The following is a 19,902-nucleotide window of genomic DNA, read 5'->3' as shown; positions in this document are numbered from 1 at the left end:
ACAGATTTCCCATTGGATTTAATAGGTTTGACACATTTGAGGTTTTACTGTCCTAGTTCAGCTATTGAAGACAATTGAGAAAATACCACCCAACTGCTTTTCAGATTAGAAGTTATAAAACCGCACAAAACGCTCACTGAAGTCAACTTGTTAAAACAGTCTCTATATTTAATTTTCAAACTTATATTAGATTACAGAAAAGGTATTTTGGAAGAATCAGTACATGGGTTGTTCAGTTTGAAAAAGGAGATCTTCGAAGTGAGTCCATAGAGACCTACACAACCCACATATTTGATACATCGATCACGTCCAGGCCTTCCTTCCGCCACTGACCTGTAAAGGATGCTATAAACTACAATCTTTACAGGATCCGTTTACATTTCACAAACAAAGCCTAACATTGTCCTATAGTTAGCGTGGGTAGGAGTTATTTTCTTCGCTGGTGCCAGTCATTTGTAAACACTACCACGGTGTGACAGGGTCTGAGGGATTGAGTCGCTGCTAAAACGCTCCAAAAACAAGGAGCAGAAAAGCAGCTGCCTACAGAACTGTGGGGAGCAGATACAAATTCTCTGCTTGAAATCAATGCCACAAATAGCAGGGGAGGGGAGGTATAACAAAATAGTGTCCACGCTTTCAAAAGGGCAGTTTCAATCTTTCTTAGGGCGTTGTGGCAACTAAATCAGCCATTTTGGATCCAGTGAATGTCTCTGAGCCAGCGGTCTGGTGCAGTTACACTGGCAGCCATCTTGAAACAGTGGTTCACCATTGAGTCTCTCCAACGTAATCAAAACATAATAAAGATAACTATTTCACACACAAGGAACACTATACATTCTCCAACAGCAATGAGTTGGCTGGAAGATTTTTTGTTGTAGCTTTATTCTCAGGTGGGATGGCTTGCCAAGAAGAGGGTGATAATACACAGAAAGGACGCAGCAGTGCCAAAGCCATAAACTACACTTCCCAGAGAGCCATTGGCTATCATGTGATTCAGGACCCCGCTCTGAGAAGAGGGTTGCACAGCCTCCATACTCAAACATTCTTCAACGCCCTTGAGAGAAAGCGATACAGAGAGAGATGCAGAGACAGACTGCATGTTGGAGATGAGAAATGTGTGGAGTGGCAGGAGGTTAATCTTCATCGTCATTCTCATCATAGTCATCCTCCTCGTCATCATCCCCCATGTACGACACAGGGGTCTCAACACGGGAGCCGCTGTAGTGAGAGTCATTAGAGCTGGAGGCCAGGGTACCATCTGCACCACTGTCACTACAGAGAGAGAGAGAAAAATATGGTAACTCTTCCTCTCCCTCTATGTGAACGTGCTATAGAACACCCTGAATAGGGCAACAGTAGAGGAGAGAGAGAGACTCACCTGCCCTGGCCGTGATGGCGCCCCCCGTTGGTGGAGGATCCTCCAGTGATGTAGACGTTACTGATGGGGCCCTGGGCCATCTCTGCTTGAGACAGTAGTACACACGTTCACATATATACCTTAGAGAGAACCAAACAGGACCAATCTACACCGAATTAGAAACATGTTTGAGTATTTCATGCCCAATTAATCCCACTTACTTTGATAAGGATCATGTGTAGCTCAATGACTTGACCTATTGCTGAAATTTAAGCATGCGCCATGAACCCTGAACCCTATGGTCTCTGACCTGTGACGTAGGGCTCCAGGGCTTTGGGCACCAGGCTACGTGCCACCTTCAGGTCCTCCGGGGAACACTTGCCCACCTCCAGGCCACAGGCCATGCCCATACGCTTCAGCACCTCAATGTCGTCGTGGATCTCAAACATGCTGTCAAAGTTGAACAGGTACTCAAACCTGAAGAGAAGGAAAGTAAAGAGGTGAATATAATGGCATGATTAGAACATGAATGAAAACATTTAATCCTGGAAAAACTTGAGCAGGGTGTTGCCATTGCCTCAATACGATACTTTATTGGGGGGCGGCAGGTAGCTTAGTGTTTAGGAGCATTGGAGCAGTAACCGAAAGGTAGTTGGTTCGAATCCCTGAGCTGACTAGGTGAAAAATCTGTCAATGTGCCCTTGAGTAAGGCACTTAACGCTAATTGCTCCCCTCCTCCAGTCACACTGGATAAGAGTCTGATAAATTTACATTTTAAATGGTCCATTTACATGAAAATCTATTTGGTGAAAATTCTGTGGGACAAAATAAAAATGTCTACATGAATTAAGTTGATCAATTTACACAGACACTCAAATATTACAGTCACTCACTTGTCGTTGGAGATGCTGCAGTCGATGACAGTCTTCTTGCTAGTGTTGACAATGATGAAGGGGAGGTGGATGAGAGAGTTGGGGGGTGGAGGTCTGTTGGTCTGCTGTTCAGTCTGTCGGTTCCGCTGCACCAGGTTCTTAAAGGCTATTTGCTGCAGGAGAGGATCATGGATAGAACATTAGAACAATGTTAAAGTGCCAATCGGCAGTTGAAACAATAAAGCATTGTCACCACCACTGTCGTTTCGGTAGAAAGCTGAGGGACGGGGCTCGAGAAATATAACAACTCAAATTCAGACAAAGCTATGGATGCATGGACATGATATCAAAATTATAGTTTTTTTAACCAGTAAAACAGGCTTATATTTTGGATTCTGATGGGGTACGGCAGTTCAGGTAAGCTATTGTATATGCTTGCCTTTATCAGTGATTGTATTGTTGTCGATGAGGCAAGCTAGTCCTGTAACAGGAGGCAAGCTAGTCCTGTAACAGGAGGCAAGCTAGTCCTGTAACAGGAGGCAAGCTAGTCCTGTAACAGGAGGCAAGCTAGTCCTGTAACAGGAGGCAAGCTAGTCCTGTAACAGGAGGCAAGCTAGTCCTGTAACAGGAGGCAAGCTAGTCCTGTAACAGGAGGCAAGCTAGTCCTGTAACAGGAGGCAAGCTAGTCCTGTAACAGAAGGGAAGCTAGTCCTGTAACAGGAGGGAAGCTAGTCCTGTAACAGGAGGCAAGCTGATCACCTGTAATATAAGCTCTTGGAGTTGTGACTGCTTCTGCTTGATTCTCTCCAGTCGCCTTTGTCTCTCCACCTACAGAAGAGCAGAACACAGCCAGGGTGTGAGAGCGTATTAGAAAAAAGGGGGTGAGGGAGAAGAGAGTTCATGGTGTACCAGGTGTGTGTATATACACAGTGGCTTCGGAAAGTACTCAGACCCCTAGACTTATTCCACATTTGTTATGTAACAGACATATTCTAATATTGATTAAATTGTTTTTTTCTCCTCAATCTACACACAATACCCCATAATGACAATGAAAAAAAAACTGGTTTAGACATTTTTGCAAATTTCTATTAAAATAATTAGCTGAAATATTACATTTGCATAAGTATTCAGACCCTTTAGTCAGTATTTTGTTTTAGCAGATTTGGCAGCGATTACAGTATTGAGTTACAGCATCGAGTCTTCCCCATCCAACCCGACAGAGCTTGAGAGGATCTGCAGAGAACTGGATAAACTACCCAAATACAGGTTTGCCAAGCTTGTAGCATCAAACCCAAGAAGAGGGGTGGGAGGTTGCCTAGTGGTTAGAGCGTTGGGCCAGTAACTGAAAGGTTGCTGGATTGAATCCCGAGCTGACAATTAAATAATCTGTTGTTCTGTCCAGAACAAGGCAGTTAACTCACTGTTCCCCGGTAGGCATTCATTGTAAATAAGGCTGTTAAGTAACAAAATGTGGAAAAAGTTAACGGGTCTGAATACTTTCTGAATGCACTGTGTATATACACTGAACAAAAATAAAAAAGCAACATGCAATTAAAAAGATTTTACTGAGTTACAGTTCATAAGGAAATCAATCCACTTAAATAAATAAATTAGACCCTAATCTATGGATTCCACATGACTAGGAATACAGATATGCATCTTTTGGTCAATCAATAAAAAGGTAGGGGAGTGGATCAGAAAACCAGGTAGTATCTCTGGTGTGACCACCATTTGCTTCATGCAGCGTGACACATCCTTCGCATACAGTTGATCAGGCTGCTGAGTGTGGCCTGTAAAATGTTGTCCCACTTCAATGGCTGTGCAAAGCTGTTGGATATTGACGGGAACTGGAACACGCTGTCGTTCAAGTCAATCCAGAGCATTCCAAACATGCTCAACGGGTGACATGTCTGGTGAGTATGCAGGCCATAGAAGAACTAACATTTTCAGCTTCCAGAAATTACATTCAGATCTTTGCGATATGGAGCTGTGCATTATCATGCTGAAACATGAGGTGATGGTGGCAGATGAATGGCAGGAAAATTGGCCTCAGGATCTCATCACTGTATCTTTGTGCATTCAAATTGCAATCGATAAAATGCAATTGCGTTTGTTGTCCGTAGCTTAAACTATAACCTCACCGCCACCATGGGGCACTCTGTTCACAACGTTGACATCAGCAAACAGCTCTCCCACACAACGCCATTCACGTGGTCTGCGGTTGTAAGGCCAGTTGGTTGTACAGCCAAATTCTCTAAAACAACTTAAGGCTTATTGTAGAGAAACGAACATTCAATTATCTGGCAACAGCTCCGCATATTCCTGCAGTCAGCATGCCAAATGCACGGTCTCTCAAAACTTGAGACCTCTGACATTGTGTTGTGTGACAACTGCACATTTAAGAGTTGGCTTTTATTGTACCCAGCACAAGGTGCACCTGTGTAATGATCATACTGTTTAATCAGCTTCTTAATTTGCAACAACTATCAGGTAGATGGATTATTTTGGCAAATAAGAAATACTCACTAACAGGGATGTACAATTTGTGCACAACATTTGAGAGAAATAAACTTTTTGTGTGTATGGAAAATTTGGGGGATATTTTATTTCAGCTGGTGAATTATGGGACCAACACTTTACATGTTTAGTTTATATTTTTGTTCAGTGTATATATTAGACTCACCTCTAGGTTCTGGCATTCTTGGGCCGAGTTGGTGGGCAGACCAATCCACTTGATCTCCTTCTTCTCTTTAGAGATTATGTTCATGGCCATAAGCACATTGAGTGCGTCGTACACACGCCTACGGATGTTCTTCTGGTCATACACATGCTACAAGGAGAGGGGGAAGGGGTTAATCTCTGACTCCTGGGTGTGCAGAGCACTTCCATTGGGTTTGGTGTCATAATGATCATGTGGTTTTGTCATAATGAAACCAGTGTGCTAAAGCCTAATTTACTACTTCCGTTTTAGCATGAGCGAAAACATCCGCTTCAGTCCGCACTCCGAAATCTCTTTCGGACTTTACAAGGTGGATGAAGCGGAACACTGAGGATGGCAGCTGATGTTTGAAGTCCGAACACCAAAAGCAAAAGTAGTGGACATAAATTAGGCTCGAGGAAGACCTCCATGTCATAACTTCATTTCCTGAGTAGGTTTGTTGTGTCTGAAATTGTGATGTCATATAGAGATTTGTTTTGTCTAAGAGTAAGGCTGAAAAACGTGATGGTTGTCAGAGAGTGATGTCATAACGAGGAGTTCTGTCAGAAGAGTTAAGAGTGATGCAACAACGGAGAATTCTGTCTGACAGTGTGATGACATAATTAGGAATTCAGACAATGTCTGATGTCACAGAGAATTATGTCTCAGAGAAAGTGAAGTCAAAGACTTCCCCAGGCTGTTTTGAGGAAGAGCCCTGTGCATTGTGCATACAGTTGCAAAACTCACAGAGTCATTGGGGGAGATGTGGTTGTCTGCAGCGCTGAACTCCGCCACCAGCTCATCTGCCACCTCATTGTACGAGGTGATACCCTTCTTTTGCACCTTCTCACACACCTTCATGGAGAAATGCCTCAGGCCCTTGCCATTCTTCTCCCCCTTCTTACCACGCTTCCTGTGGACAAAGGTGGTTAAACACAGCTATATACTTCTAGACTACACTGGCACATCACACAGAATAAATCAACTAAACTCACCCCGATGACCAAGGCGACGCGTCGGCCGGCTGGCTCTGTGTGAGGAACTGGGAGCTGGGTGTGTGAGGGCTGTTCACCAGTATGGCACTGGAAACACTGGGCCTCTGGGGCGTACCAATAACCTACAGGGGGAGGGGGGAGAGCTCAACCAATTCAGTTTTAGAGTACTAGAAGCTTTATAATCCAAAAGAGTCATTTGCTTTGCAGCAAGCTGTAAATTTTTTTTTTTTTTACATACACATCAATATGAACAGACCATCATAGTCATACATCATTGAAAAGGTTAGTGTAGGGTTGGGCGACAATACGATTGCATTGTCTATCAACGATGATTCACAGCCATCATCAACGGTGACGACATTGTGATTAGGGCTGGCACAGTTACTCTATAACAGTGTTACCAGATGAAGATCTTCATTCGGCTTGTCACCTAAAACCCTTACACATTTGTACAGATGCACAATTAAGAGCATGACTGGTACGGCAACTGCACTGCCCACAACCGCAGGGCTCTCCAGAGGGTGGTGCGGGTCTGCACAGCACCGGGGGCAAACCACCTGCCCTCCAGGACACCAACAGCACCCGATGTCACAGGAAGGCCAAAAAGATCAAGGACAACAACCACCTGAGCAACTGCCTGTTCACCCCGCTACCATCCAGAAGGTGAGGTCAGTACAGGTGCATCAAAGCGGGGACCAAGAGACTGAAAAATAGCTTCCATCTCAAGGCCACCAGACTGTTAAACAGCCATCACTAACAGTGAGGATACATACCGACTTGAAATCATTGGCCACTTAAATGGATCACTAGTCACTTTAATAATGTTTACATATCTTGCATTACTCATCTCATAGTATATACTGTATTTTATACCATCTATTGCATCTTGCATACACTGCTCATTTGCATCCATATATTTATATGTATATATTCCTATTCCATTCCTTTACTTAGATGTGTGTGTATTAGGTAGTTGTGAAATTGTTTGATTACTTGTTAGATATTGCTGGACTGTCGGAACTAGAAGCACAAGCATTTCGCTACACTCGCAATAACATTTGATTTGATGAAAATAAAAGCCTTAACTGTTTAAAAAAATGACTAATGGGGACACCCGTTCTTTCAATCTATTTCTATTGCAGCACATGCTGTCAGGAGCAGAAGGAGAAAATGTGTCTTAAGTTGGGGCTAGCCCTGAATACTGCCCCTTCTGGAGGAATTCGGCACCCATATAAACCATGATAAATTTTTGTCAAAAGTTGCTAATATATGCAATTAAAAATTGTTATCGAATAGGAAACACTCTAAAGCTTATAAAACCGTTTAAATTTTGTCTCTAGCTAAAGCAGAAGTCTCAGGGCATGCATTCTCCCAAAGTCTCTCTTGTAATGGGAAAAGTTGCCATCACTTTGACGTCATTGTATACACACTTCCCAAACAGCTATAACCATGGAAACACGTTCTATGTCTTCAGCGTGAAGCCTGCTTTCGATGAGGCGTGTAACTGTAAGAATCCCGTGCTCACGAGACGTTCAGCGTGACCAAACGTCCCGGTGACGCAAAAAAAAAGTTTCACCAATGGGAGATTGGATATTTCTCTCTCTTTCTCCCAGGACAGACTGAACAACGTGTGCTAATCTGTTCGCCCTCACGATTGCTGTAGACCTTTATAACATGCTAAGGCTTAATTATAAACATAGTTTGACAAGTTTACTCGAAATATAATGTATACTTTCGACGTTTTGGTGCGCAGCCACTTGAAATTTGCATACATTTAGACCGAAAAGTGTCTAGTTTGAGAACGGAAAGACACAGACTTGCAAACTGAACGCTAACTTGGTGAGTATTAACCCTTCCACGTCTTCTGAAGCAAGAACAGCCATGGTAAGGGAATATTTACGTCTTCATTTTGGGTTTCTGCCGACTCCATGATAGAGGAGTCAGCATGCTAAATGAGAGCGCCGACTCTCTATTATAGCCTAGTAAACGCCAAATGTAACGTTAAAAATAATTGTAACATAGCAATTGCATTTAGAAGAAGTTTATCTTGCCATACATATGTAAAACATGCATATTTAGTCAAAGTTTATGATGTGTATTCCTTGTTAGCTGACGTTATCTGCCGGAGCTATTTATTTCTCCTGACATTGCAGTAGCATTTTTTGAACGATGCATAATTGTAAACAGAGATTTATGGATATATATTGCATATTATTGAAAAAAAAAATGAATGTACTGTGTAACATGTTATATTACTGTCATCTGATGAAGATTTCAAAAGGTTAGTGAAATTATTTTTCTTTTAATCCTGCGTTTGTTGATTGCATATTTTTTCCTACTTGGCTATGCTAATGAGGTATGTATGCAGTGGTGGTTGGACATAAATATGTGCTATGTTTTCGCCGTAAAACATTTTAGAAATCTGACTTGCTGGGTAGATAAATAACTTCTTTATCTTTCATTTGAGCCATTTTTCAAGCGATTCTGTGGAGGTTAAATATTTTTAGGATTATTTCTTGCGTTCCCTGCGCCACATTACAGCTCAGGGGGGGTGGGGTGAGTTCCCAAAGGGGAACTAGTAGCTCTAACAGGTTTAATATCATATATTTTCTCATTTGAATGGTCATTACAGTGATCACTGTCATTTGGCTGGCCAATAACCGTTATCCAAAAAGTCATGACCGTCACAGCCCTAATCATGATGTGAAATGTGATAAGAGCGTCTGCTAAATGACTTAAATGTAAATGTGATGGCTTATAGACCAGGGATGTCAAACTCATTACACGGAGGACCAAGTGTCTGAAGGTTGTCATTTTTTCCTTTGAATTCCTTACTAGTCACCTTAAATTCATCAATCAAGTACAAGGGGAGGAGCTAAAACCTGAAGACACTTGGCCATCCATGGAAGGAGTTTGATACCTGTGGTTTAGCCCAATTGATTTTGTTGCTCACACTGATAACATATTCAAACATTTCTCTCCACCTGATGCCAAAAAGTGTAGCATTGCCAGAAATGAACTTAAACTTAAATTTGTTCTCTCCGCTGTCAAGATGGGGAGGATGTGGGTACGCAGACCGGCGAGCCACTGTGGCCCCTCACAAAAAGCAGTGTAAAGTATTTCAGTAAAAATACTTCAAACTACTACTCAAGTCATTTTTTTGGAGTATCTATACTTAACCATTTATATTTCTGACATGTCGTACCACATTCGTCAAAATACGAAGTGTACAAGCAGTGGACACGTTTTCGAGTTGCAGTGCGTTTTGTTGCCAACCTATTTTGCTACCTGACAGCTTTACGGTTTTCACTTTTTAATTACCGTTCATATATTTATTTATTTTTTCCTCAACTTTTTCACTCCGGACGCTTTATCTGGACACGATTCGTCAGGACCTCCAACAGCCGAAGCTAAGTAGTAACATTAACATGATGCCTTCTAATTGCAGCCGCTGTGCTCGCCTTACGGCAAGGATAGCTGTACTGCAAGCCCAGCTTCAGACGCAATCGTTAGGCAAGGGTAATTTCAGTGTAGGAAAGGATGAAACAGCGTCTGTGCCACCAGTAAGTACAGATAGTAGTATAAATCCCCTGGCACAGTCCCCGCAGCCGGACAACTTTCTCACGGTTTCTGGAAGGAAATGCTGTAGGAAAGCTCAACCGGTGTCGCTCATTCAGCTGACAGAAACTTTCAACCGGTTTTCCCCATTAAGCAGCGGGTCGGTGTCAGAGGCCGAGTCTTCTCTGGTCTCTACTCCTCCCGTTACGGGTCTGAGACGCCGAAGCTTCCCACCATTAGCTCTGACAAATTGAAAACTCTAGGTCATTGGCGACTCCATTACCCGCAGTATTAGACTTAAAGCGAATCATCCAGCGATCATACACTGTTTACCCGGGGGCAGGGCTACCGACGTTAAGGCTAATCTGAAGATGGTGCTGGCTAAAGCTAAAACTGGCGAGTGTAGAGAGTATAGAGATATTGTTATCCACGTCGGCACCAACGATGTTAGGATGAAACAGTCAGAGATCACCAAGCGCAACATAGCTTCTGCGTGCATATCAGCTAGAAAGATGTGTCGGCATCGAGTAATTGTATCTGGCCCCCTCCCAGTTAGGGGGAGTGATGAGCTCTACAGCAGAGTCTCACAACTCAATCGCTGGTTGAAAACTGTTTTCTGCCCCTCCCAAAAGATAGAATTTGTAGATAATTGGCCCTCTTTCTGGGACTCACCCATAAACAGGACCAAGCCTGACCTGCTGAGGAGTGACGGACTCCATCCTAGCTGGAGGGGTGCTCTCATCTTATCTACCAACATAGACAGGGCTCTAACTCCTCTAGCTCCACAATGAAATAGGGTGCAGGCAAGGCAGCAGGCTGTTAGCCAGCCTGCCAGCATAGTGGAGTCTGCCACTAGCATAGTCAGTGTAGTCAGCTCAGCTATCACCATTGAGACCGTGTCTGTGCCTCGACCTAGGTTGGGCAAAACTAAGCATGGCGGTGTTCGCCTTAGCAATCTCACTAGGATAAAGACCACCTCCATTCCTGTCATTACTGAAAGAGATCATGATACCTCACATCTCAAAATAGGGCTGCTTAATGTTAGATCCCTTACTTCAAAGGCAATTATAGTAAATGAACTAATCACTGATCATAATCTTGATGTGATTGGCCTGACTGAAACATGGCTTAAGCCTGATGAATTTACTGTGTTAAATGAGGCCTCACCTCCTGGCTACACTAGTGACAATATCCCCCGTGCATCCCGCAAAGGAGGAGGTGTTGCTAACATTTACGATAGCAAATTTCAATTTACAAAAAACAAAAACGACGTTTTCGTCTTTTGAGCTTCTAGTCATGAAATCTATGCAGCCTACTCAATCACTTTTTATAGCTACTGTTTACAGGCCTCCTGGGCCATTTACAGCTTTTCTCACTGAGTTCCCTGAATTCCTATCGGACCTTATAGTAATAGCAGATAATATTCTAATCTTTGGTGACTTTAATATTCACATGGAAAAGTCCACAGACCCACTCCAAAAGGCTTTCGGAGCCATCATCGACTCAGTGGGTTTTGTCCAACATGTCTCTGGACCCACTCACTGTAACAGTCATACGCTGGACCTAGTTTTGTCCCATGGAATAAATGTTGTGGATCTTAATGTTTTTCCTCATAATCCTGGACTATCGGACCACCATTTTATTACATTTGCAATTGCAACAAATAATCTGCTCAGAACCCAACCAAGGAACATCAAAAGTCGTGCTATAAATTCACAGACAACACAAAGATTCCTTGATGCCCTTCCAGACTCCCTCTGTCTACCCAAGGACGCCAGAGGACAAAAATCCGTTAACCACCTAACTGAGTATCTCAATTTAACCTTGCGCAATACCCTAGATGCAGTTGCACCCCTAAAAACTAAAAAAAATGTCTCATAAGAAACTAGCTCCCTGGTACACAGAAAATACCCGAGCTCTGAAGCAAGCTTCCAGAAAATTGGAACGGAAATGGCGCCACACCAAACTGGAAGTCTTCCGACTAGCTTGGAAGGACGGTACCGTGCAGTACCGAAGAGCCCTTACTGCTGCTCGATCATCCTATTTTTCTAACTTAATTGAGGAAAATAAGAACAATCCGAAATTCCTTTTTGATACTGTCGCAAAGCTAACTAAAAAGCAGTATTCCCCAAGAGAGGATGACTTTCACTTTAGCAGTGATAAATTCATGAACTTCTTTGAGGAAAAGATTATGATTATTAGAAAGCAAATTACGGACTCCTCTTTAATCCTGCGTATTCCTCCAAACCTCAGTTGTCCTGAGTCTGCACAACTCTGCCAGGACCTAGGATCAAGAGAGACGCTCAAGTCTTTTAGTACTATATCTCTTGACACAATGATGAAAATAATCATGGCCTCTAAACCTTCAAGCTGCATACTGGACCCTATTCCAACTAAACTACTGAAAGAGCTGCTTCCTGTGCTTGGCCCTCCTATGTTGAACATAATAAACGGCTCTCTATCCACTGGATGTGTACCAAACTCACTAAAAGTGGCAGTAATAAAGCCTCTCTTGAAAAAGCCAAACCTTGACCCAGAAAATATAAAAAACTATCGGCCTATATCGAATCTTCCATTCCTCTCAAAAATTTTAGAGAAGGCTGTTGCGCAGCAACTCACTGCCTTCCTGAAGACAAACAATGTATACGAAATGCTTCAGTCTGGTTTTAGACCCCATCATAGCACTGAGACGGCACTTGTGAAGGTGGTAAATGACATTTTAATGGCATCGGACCGAGGCTCTGCATCTGTCCTCGTGCTCCTAGACCTTAGTGCTGCTTTTGATACCATCGATCACCACATTCTTTTGGAGAGATTGGAAACCCAAATTGGTCTACACGGCCATGTTCTGGCCTGGTTTAGATCTTATCTGTCGGAAAGATATCAGTTTGTCTCTGTGAATGGTTTGTCCTCTGACAAAACAACTGTAAATTTCGGTGTTCCTCAAGGTTCTGTTTTAGGACCACTATTGTTTTGACTATATATTTTACCTCTTGGGGATGTTATTCGAAAACATAATGTAAACTTTCACTGCTATGCGGATGACACACAGCTGTACATTTCAATGAAACATGGTGAAGCCCCAAAATTGCCCTCGCTAGAAGCATGTGTTTCAGACATAAGGAAGTGGATGGCTGCAAACTTTCTACTATTAAACTCGGACAAAACAGAGATGCTTGTTCTAGGTCCCAAGAAACAAAGAGATCTTCTGTTGAATCTGACAATTAATCTTAATGGTTGTACAGTCGTCTCAAATAAAACTGTGAAGGACCTCGGCGTTACTCTGGACCCTGATCTCTCTTTTGAAGAACATATCAAGACCATTTCGAGGACAGCTTTTTTCCATCTACGTAACATTGCAAAAATCAGAAACTTTCTGTCCAAAAATTATGCAGAAAAATTAATCCATGCTTTTGTCACTTCTAGGTTAGACTACTGCAATGCTCTATTTTCCGGCTACCCGGATAAAGCACTAAATAAACTTCAGTTAGTGCTAAATACGGCTGCTAGAATCCTGACTAGAACCAAAAAAAATTGATCATATTACTCCAGTGCTAGCCTCTCTACACTGGCTTCCTGTCAAAGCAAGGGCTAATTTCAAGGTTTTACTGCTAACCTACAAAGCATTACATGGGCTTGCTCCTACCTATCTCTCTGATTTGGTCCTGCCGTACATACCTACACGTACGCTACGGTCACAAGACGCAGGCCTCCTAATTGTCCCTAGAATTTCTAAGCAAACAGCTGGAAGCAGGGCTTTCTCCTATAGAGCTCCATTTTTATGGAACGGTCTGCCTACCCATGTCAGAGACGCAAACTCGGTCTCAACCTTTAAGTCTTTACTGAAGACTCATCTCTTCAGTGGGTCATATGATTGAGTGTAGTCTGGCCCAGGAGTGGGAAGGTGAACGGAAAGGCTCTGGAGCAACGAACCGCCCTTGCTGTCTCTGCCTGGCCGGTTCCCCTCTTTCCACTGGGATTCTCTGCCTCTAACCCTGTTACAGGGGCTGAGTCACTGGCTTACTGGGGCTCTCTCATGCCGTCCCTGGGGGGGTGCGTCACCTGAGTGGGTTGATTCACTGTTGTGGTCAGCCTGTCTGGGTTGGCGCCCCCCCCCTTGGGTTGTGCCGTGGCGGAGATCTTTGTGGGCTATACTCGGCCTTGTCTCAGGATGGTAAGTTGGTGGTTGAAGATATCCCTCTAGTGGGGGCTGTGCTTTGGCAAAGTGGGTGGGGTTATATCCTTCCCGTTTGGCCCTGTCCGGGGGTGTCCTCGGATGGGGCCACAGTGTCTCCTGACCCCTCCTGTCTCAGCCTCCAGTATTTATGCTGCAGTAGTTTATGTGTCGGGGGGCTAGGGTCAGTTTGTTATATCTGGAGTACTTCTCCTGTCCTATTCGGTGTCCTGTGTGAATCTAAGTGTGCGTTCTCTAATTCTCTCCTTCTCTCTCTCGGAGGACCTGAGCCCTAGGACCATGCCCCAGGACTACCTGACATGATGACTCCTTGCTGTCCCCAGTCCACCTGGCCATGCTGCTGCTCCAGTTTCAACTGGCCTGGGCCCTAGGACCATGTCCCAGGACTACCTGACATGATGACTCCTTGCTGTCCCCAGTCCACCTGGCCATGCTGCTGCTCCAGTTTCAACTGTTCTGCCTTACTATTATTCGACCATGCTGGTCATTTATGAACATTTGAACATCTTGGCCACGTTCTGTTATAATCTCCACCCGGCACAGCCAGAAGAGGACTGGCCACCCCACATATGCTCTCTCTAATTCTCTCTTACTCTCTCTCGGAGGACCTGAGCCCTAGGACCGTGCCCCAGGACTACCTGACATGATGACTCCTTGCTGTCCCCAGTCCACCTGACTGTGCTGCTGCTCCAGTTTCAACTGTTCTGCCTTATTATTATTCGACCATGCTGGTCATTTATGAACATTTGAACATCTTGGCCATGTTCTGTTATAATCTCTACCCGGCACAGCCAGAAGAGGATTGGCCACCCCACATAGCCTGGTTCCTCTCTAGGTTTCTTCCTAGGTTTTGGCCTTTCTAGGGAGTTTTTCCTAGCCACCGTGCTTTTACACCTGCATTGCTTGCTGTTTGGGGTTTTAGGCTGGGTTTCTGTACAGCACTTTGAGATATCAGCTGATGTACGAAGGGCTATATAAATAAATTTGATTTGATTTTAGGGCCCATAATGCAATTCTGGAAATGGGTGTGGCTTCACAACGTTTTCAGATTTGAAGAATATATGCAGCCGAAGTCCAACGAGGGCGGAAACAAATTCATTGCTTTAACGAATTACGACAAATGTTAAGCAATGAATTAAAGTAATGACTTTTCAAATGGGTTAACTTAAATGTTATGTCTGACAATTTTATAGCTATCCTTATGAACCATATAGCATATAACTACAGAAGTATCTACCGGTATGTTAGCTAGCTACCTAAAGTTAGTTGTCCTACTGATACATCAAACTTGCCAGTATATTAACTATATGCTAACTAATTAACTACACAACAATAATTGACTATTATTCCCATCATTCTTAGCTTAACTAAGTGGTATAGTCGTTGGGCTTTCTCAATGGACATTCGGGTGCATTCGTAAATTCGCTCTGGCTATCTACTCTGATTTCAGAGCACTCTCCTCTGAGTACCAGAGTGCAGAATAACTGATGAATTTACAAGTGCTCAACACCCATTGAATATGGCCGGTGTCAGTAAACGTCAGCAAAAACGCGTAATTAAATTGTTGCCAGCAGCACAATTAGTCACCAAAGCTCTGGATAACATGAAAACTGCCTAAACAGCTCTGCTATGGCGAGTAAAATGGTCAGAGTGAGGTGTTCTCTCATTTGTGTCTGGAAGTAGCTAACCAATGTTAGCTTGGATGCTTGACTGCCGTTGTAAGCTCACAACGCTTGAATCCTCGGCCCGAGCATCCAGTGTGCGCTCCGACTAAACACAAATGCATCTTTTGTAAATCATGTCTGAGAGTTGGTGTGCCCCTGTATATCACAGTGTCAGCTTGTATAGCAATGTTTTATGGGTGGGTGTATCTCCCACAAGACCATAAGAAATGGAAAGAGCATTATGCCGCTGACTCATAATATACCAAGTGCCTGTGGTGGAGTGAGTCTTCTCTGAGGTGAAGAGAACTTCCTGCTCAAATGAAGTACAGGAGACAGGCCAGGTAAGTAATCTATTCCATTGTCTGCTGGCCGGCCATCAGGTGATACCTAAACTGATTCCCTCCATGTATATATTCTCATGTTTGTAATGGGATGGTGTGTAATCCTGCTGACTGCAGAGGTTGATCAGCTTAAGCTCATCCCCGGTCACCTCACAAGGCTAATGGTTTGGGCTTAGAGACCATGAAGTATGTGTGTGCTTGTCTATAAACTGATAGATTGTAGCTGTGAAGCGCTTTGGCCAAGTGTACGCAAGTGGTGAGCTTGCATTTTTTATTTTTTATTTTAAACCTTTATTTAACTAGGCAAGTCAGTTAAGAACACATTCTTATTTTCAATGACGGCCTAGGAACAGTGGGTTACCTGCCTTGTTCAGGGGCAGAACAACAATTTTTTTTAACCTTGTCTGCGAGAGCAAATATCAACCTGCGATCTACCACACGGTCTCAAAATAAAATACTTTGTCATCAAGTATGTGGTTGTGATATGCCTGTATTTTTTATTTTTTTACTTTACCTTTATTTAACTAGGCAAGTCAGTTAAGAACACATTCTTATTTTCAATGACGGCCTAGGAACAGTGGGTTAACTGCCTGTTCAGGAGCAGAACGACAGATTTGTACCTTGTCAGCTCGGGGGTTTTAACTTGCAACCTTCCGGTTACTAGTCCAACGATCCTATCCACTAGCCTATCCTGCTGCCCCCCCCTGCCGTATTGCAGTATATTTCTGTCCATTTGGGTAAATAGTGAAGGTAGACAGACACACTCACCATGTGTGGAGCAATGTTGACATTGGAGAGCCCCAGTGTTTTGGGCAGTAGTTGTTTGGCCACAGGGATGGATGTAGGATGGACAGCAACCAGAGACAAGACACCTAGGAAGGAGCAGAGTAAACACTAGGGTCAAAGGGGTAATCTGGAACCACTGTCAACAAAATGGCTGCCTCTTCATATCCAGTTCCCCCAGGTAGATGGTTACAGAGAACAGGCAGGAGGCCCTATGGGATGCAAACTTACTGGCCCAAGTAAGGGAAAACATTTATTTGCGGGTACACAGATATTTAGAACACCTGCACTGTCTGATATGGAAGCCAGTAATAAGACGAGCAGAAGTTGGGAGGGGAGTAAAATGAGAAACTTCTGTGTAGTCTTATTGCCCCCTGCTGTTGAGTTGAGGACATATACCGGACATAGACAAGGTTTGAATGACACTGATCTGTATTCTGGAGCACAACACTGTGCTTTGCTCACCTTTACTAGGACTCAGATTCTGGTCAATAAAAACCTTCAGTTCTCCATTGGTTTCCATCAGACCAACCTGTGGGGAAGACACCATCAACATCTACTCCAGTAAAATTTCAACAGCTGGTCTCTATTGAATCTCTCAAATGTCTAAGTCCCCCAGGACCAAGGTGGAAGAATACTGCATCTGGTTGTCTCTGATCAGACTCACATCTTTGGCCATCATCCTGTCGGAACAAAGTAAGGCTCTGTCTGAAGAAAGGGAAGCTCTGATGTCACCAACGAGTTCCCTGAAACAGAACAACCATGATACAGCAGGGGAGTGTGTAATGCAATGACGAGAGCTGGATTTTTAGCTGTCCGTGCATAAAAGTACACTGTGGAAACTACCCATTTAAAGTTGGCTTTAACCTGAATAATTCCAAGAATGCATTGGACAAAGCAGGACGACTTTGGTATGGGGAGCAATTGAGCAAAAAATGATCAACATAAATGAGCATAAATAAAACATTACCCAGGAAATTCCTCCCCTCTCGAGTTGGTTAGGCCTCGGGTGTCATGAGAATGTCACACAGGTGAACTATTGCGCATGTATACGAACTGCATATTGTACATGAAATGTTTGCAAAGGCAGGCAGCAGATTACATTATTGATCAAAAATCAAGGCCGCTAGTATGCAAGCAATATATTGCACAAAAGCACTAGCTGGCTACATCGCTATAGCCTGAACAAAAACATTGCTAGCCGACTAAATTGTCTTTGGAAAGCAATTTCGATTGCATATTTCAAAGTGATGAGTTCGATCACCTGTGATATCTATCAAACGTCCTCATTTTTATATTTCTGATATCTTACCATAACTTTTATCATGCAAACTGTAAGGCCTAGTAGGTGTTGTTGACCACGTCCTAGACCAGAGATTCCCCACGAAGTTTACGAGGCAGAGCAGAAATTGCTAGCCAGCTACAACAAGGCACGTTGTCTGGCTGGCTAATGACTTTTTACAATGGAATTTGTTTTTATCCAGCACTCTGCGACAGCTAACTCAAGGGGCAAACTGATGCTAACTAGCTAGCAAGCTACCCACCTAACGTTAGTGATATTACAGGCCAGCTAGTTTAGAGGCACATTGAGACTATTCCAAATGCACTTGAGATTGTGTAACTATAAGAAAACGGATTCAAATATATCCTGCGTGCATTCTAATAATAAAAGCGAACACATGCATTTGCAATAAGGAATTACCAAACAATTTAAAGGTTTAATTTGATATGCACTTACGAGTGCACTCTTCGTCTGCTTCTTCGACGGCTGTTTTGTTGGCATCGAGGACAGAGGAAGAGGAGGTCTAAATCCCTATCGCCAAACAGGAAACAAAACTATACGTCAAATTATCTTGATTCTGAAATAATGAATTTAAGCTTCTAAGCAATTCAACACTCCACGCCTGAGGTATGCATACATGCATAGTTTGACCTTAACGAATTAGTTAGGCAGCTTTCTGGTCCATCATGTCTCAATCTCAAAATGGATGCTTTTCCAAGTAACATCGCTAGCCACCGAGCTAATAACTATGAATTACATTAATAGCGCTCGGATGCCTCGGGTGTAAATGGTAAAAAAATAACGAAATGGTCTAGTTTGCTAGCTGTAATCTAGCTGTCGTACGTGTAGTAATTGGTCGGTAGGCAAAGACTAGAAGGTTGCTGTTAGCTAGCAAGCTAGGACAAAACTTTGCCTACTAACGTTATATTGTAGGAATAAATCTGCAACCATCAATGACAACGAAATATTTCATAAAAAATTACTTGACACTAACGCGCAAGAGAAAGTAACTACTTTATTAGCTATGACTGGCTAACTACAATAACGCGATTCATATTGATGGTCAACTGGTGGGCTTGATAACCATAATGTATAGCTAGGTGTACCAGTCTTGCAATTCTAGCCGGTTGGGTAAATTAGCCAACGTTAGCAAACTGGCTAGCCAACGCGGTCAAAGCACTAGTTAGCAGTAGCAAGTGGTTAGCTAACTTGCTAACATAACAAGTTACCTCCAAGTTACAAAGCAGATAGCCTATCCTTTGGAGAAATCGCTGGATAGACAAATATCCCTTTCGAATGTCAAATGTATAAATTCCCCCTTTCAATCAATAAACACCCAAGTCTATTGCATTTGCTAGCCGTTAGCTCGAGATTCGTGTTCAGCTGTTACCTTCCACCGTCCTAGTCTGAAAACCAATCTTGGCGGTGTCTAACATCTGAAGTTTCGGATTGGATAGCTTCAATATGACGCAGGCAACCCATGCCGCTAAAGCCACGCCTTAGGCGCGTTCTGATTGCTTCGCGCACTAGGACCTCCTATCCCGGGTTCACCCATTGGTCTCCAGCTTTTCAGCGTTTCAGAAGCCTTTTCCGGGATTTAAAACTGAGTAAAAATAGTAACAGCTAGGAACAGTGAGAAGCCATTCGAAAACATCGCAAATCAGAGATCAATGTCATAATAAGTAATCTGTTCAGTTATATATGGGCCTAGCTGGCTCAACTGTCTTAAACACACTGATCTAGGAACTGCTCATATTCCCTGAATATGTACCTTAACCTTTGGGGGTAGTTGCAGCACTGACTTTAGATCAGTGTTCACAGAAAACCTCATCCAGCACCGTCAGTGTCCTGAACCCTTACATACTAATCCTTTATTTTTTCTTGTGACAGATGGTGAACTGTGTTGATTGGGGAGTCAACTGTGAATGGTCTATTGTTTATTACAACCACAACATTCAACACATCTATTTAGAGGAGAGAATGAGACTGTTCAGCTAAAGACTTAAAAAAAAAAAATAAGCATGAGGTGTTTGTGTTGAAAATAACTTATGGAACTTTCTTGGTTTTCTGTTGAGAATAACTTATGCTCAGCTCAATACATTACGTTTTTATCTGAATGCCATGTTGATACCAGTGAAATATTTTCCTGATTAC

General features: G+C 43.1%; 1 protein-coding gene across 6 annotated transcripts; it reads right to left on the bottom strand.

Moving 5' to 3' along the window:
* Window positions 1–147: 147 nt before the first annotated feature.
* Window positions 148–19,188, bottom strand: LOC115116792 (transcription factor Dp-1-like). Of its 6 annotated transcripts, XM_029645547.2 has the most exons (13): window positions 18,205–18,954; window positions 17,437–17,522; window positions 17,134–17,212; window positions 16,932–16,998; window positions 16,452–16,555; window positions 5,926–6,047; window positions 5,678–5,843; window positions 4,916–5,062; window positions 2,989–3,057; window positions 2,251–2,402; window positions 1,668–1,834; window positions 1,379–1,460; window positions 148–1,272 (listed from the first exon to the last, which is right to left on the bottom strand). In XM_029645547.2, the coding sequence occupies exons 3-13, from the start codon at window positions 17,146–17,148 to the stop codon at window positions 1,134–1,136; spliced, it is 1,230 nt and encodes a 409-aa protein (XP_029501407.1). In that variant the 5' UTR covers window positions 17,149–17,212; window positions 17,437–17,522; window positions 18,205–18,954; the 3' UTR covers window positions 148–1,133. The 6 variants fall into 6 exon arrangements, with proteins under 6 accessions (XP_029501407.1, XP_029501217.1, XP_029501544.1 ...); XM_029645357.2 differs by lacking the exons at window positions 17,134–17,212; window positions 17,437–17,522 and adding an exon at window positions 19,139–19,188 and having other exon boundaries at window positions 18,205–18,279; XM_029645684.2 differs by lacking the exons at window positions 17,437–17,522; window positions 18,205–18,954 and adding an exon at window positions 19,139–19,163.
* Window positions 19,189–19,902: the final 714 nt, after the last annotated feature.

Source organism: Oncorhynchus nerka, linkage group LG1 (assembly GCF_034236695.1).
Source record: "Oncorhynchus nerka isolate Pitt River linkage group LG1, Oner_Uvic_2.0, whole genome shotgun sequence".
Taxonomy (NCBI): Eukaryota; Metazoa; Chordata; class Actinopteri; order Salmoniformes; family Salmonidae; genus Oncorhynchus; species Oncorhynchus nerka.
This window is presented reverse-complemented; position numbering and strand designations above follow the sequence as displayed.

Bases quoted from the DNA above. Each gene is read 5' to 3' on its own strand.
- LOC115116792 (XM_029645357.2), bottom strand. From the start codon at position 18,249: ATGCCAACAAAACAGCCGTCGAAGAAGCAGACGAAGAGTGCACTC. The intron at 6,048-16,451 runs GTGAGTGTGTCT...CTCCCCCTGTAG, and splicing joins TCAACATTGCTCCACACATG to GTTATTGGTACGCCCCAGAG. The intron at 2,403-2,988 runs GTGATCAGCTTG...CCTCTCCTGCAG, and splicing joins TCCAAGAGCTTATATTACAG to CAAATAGCCTTTAAGAACCT.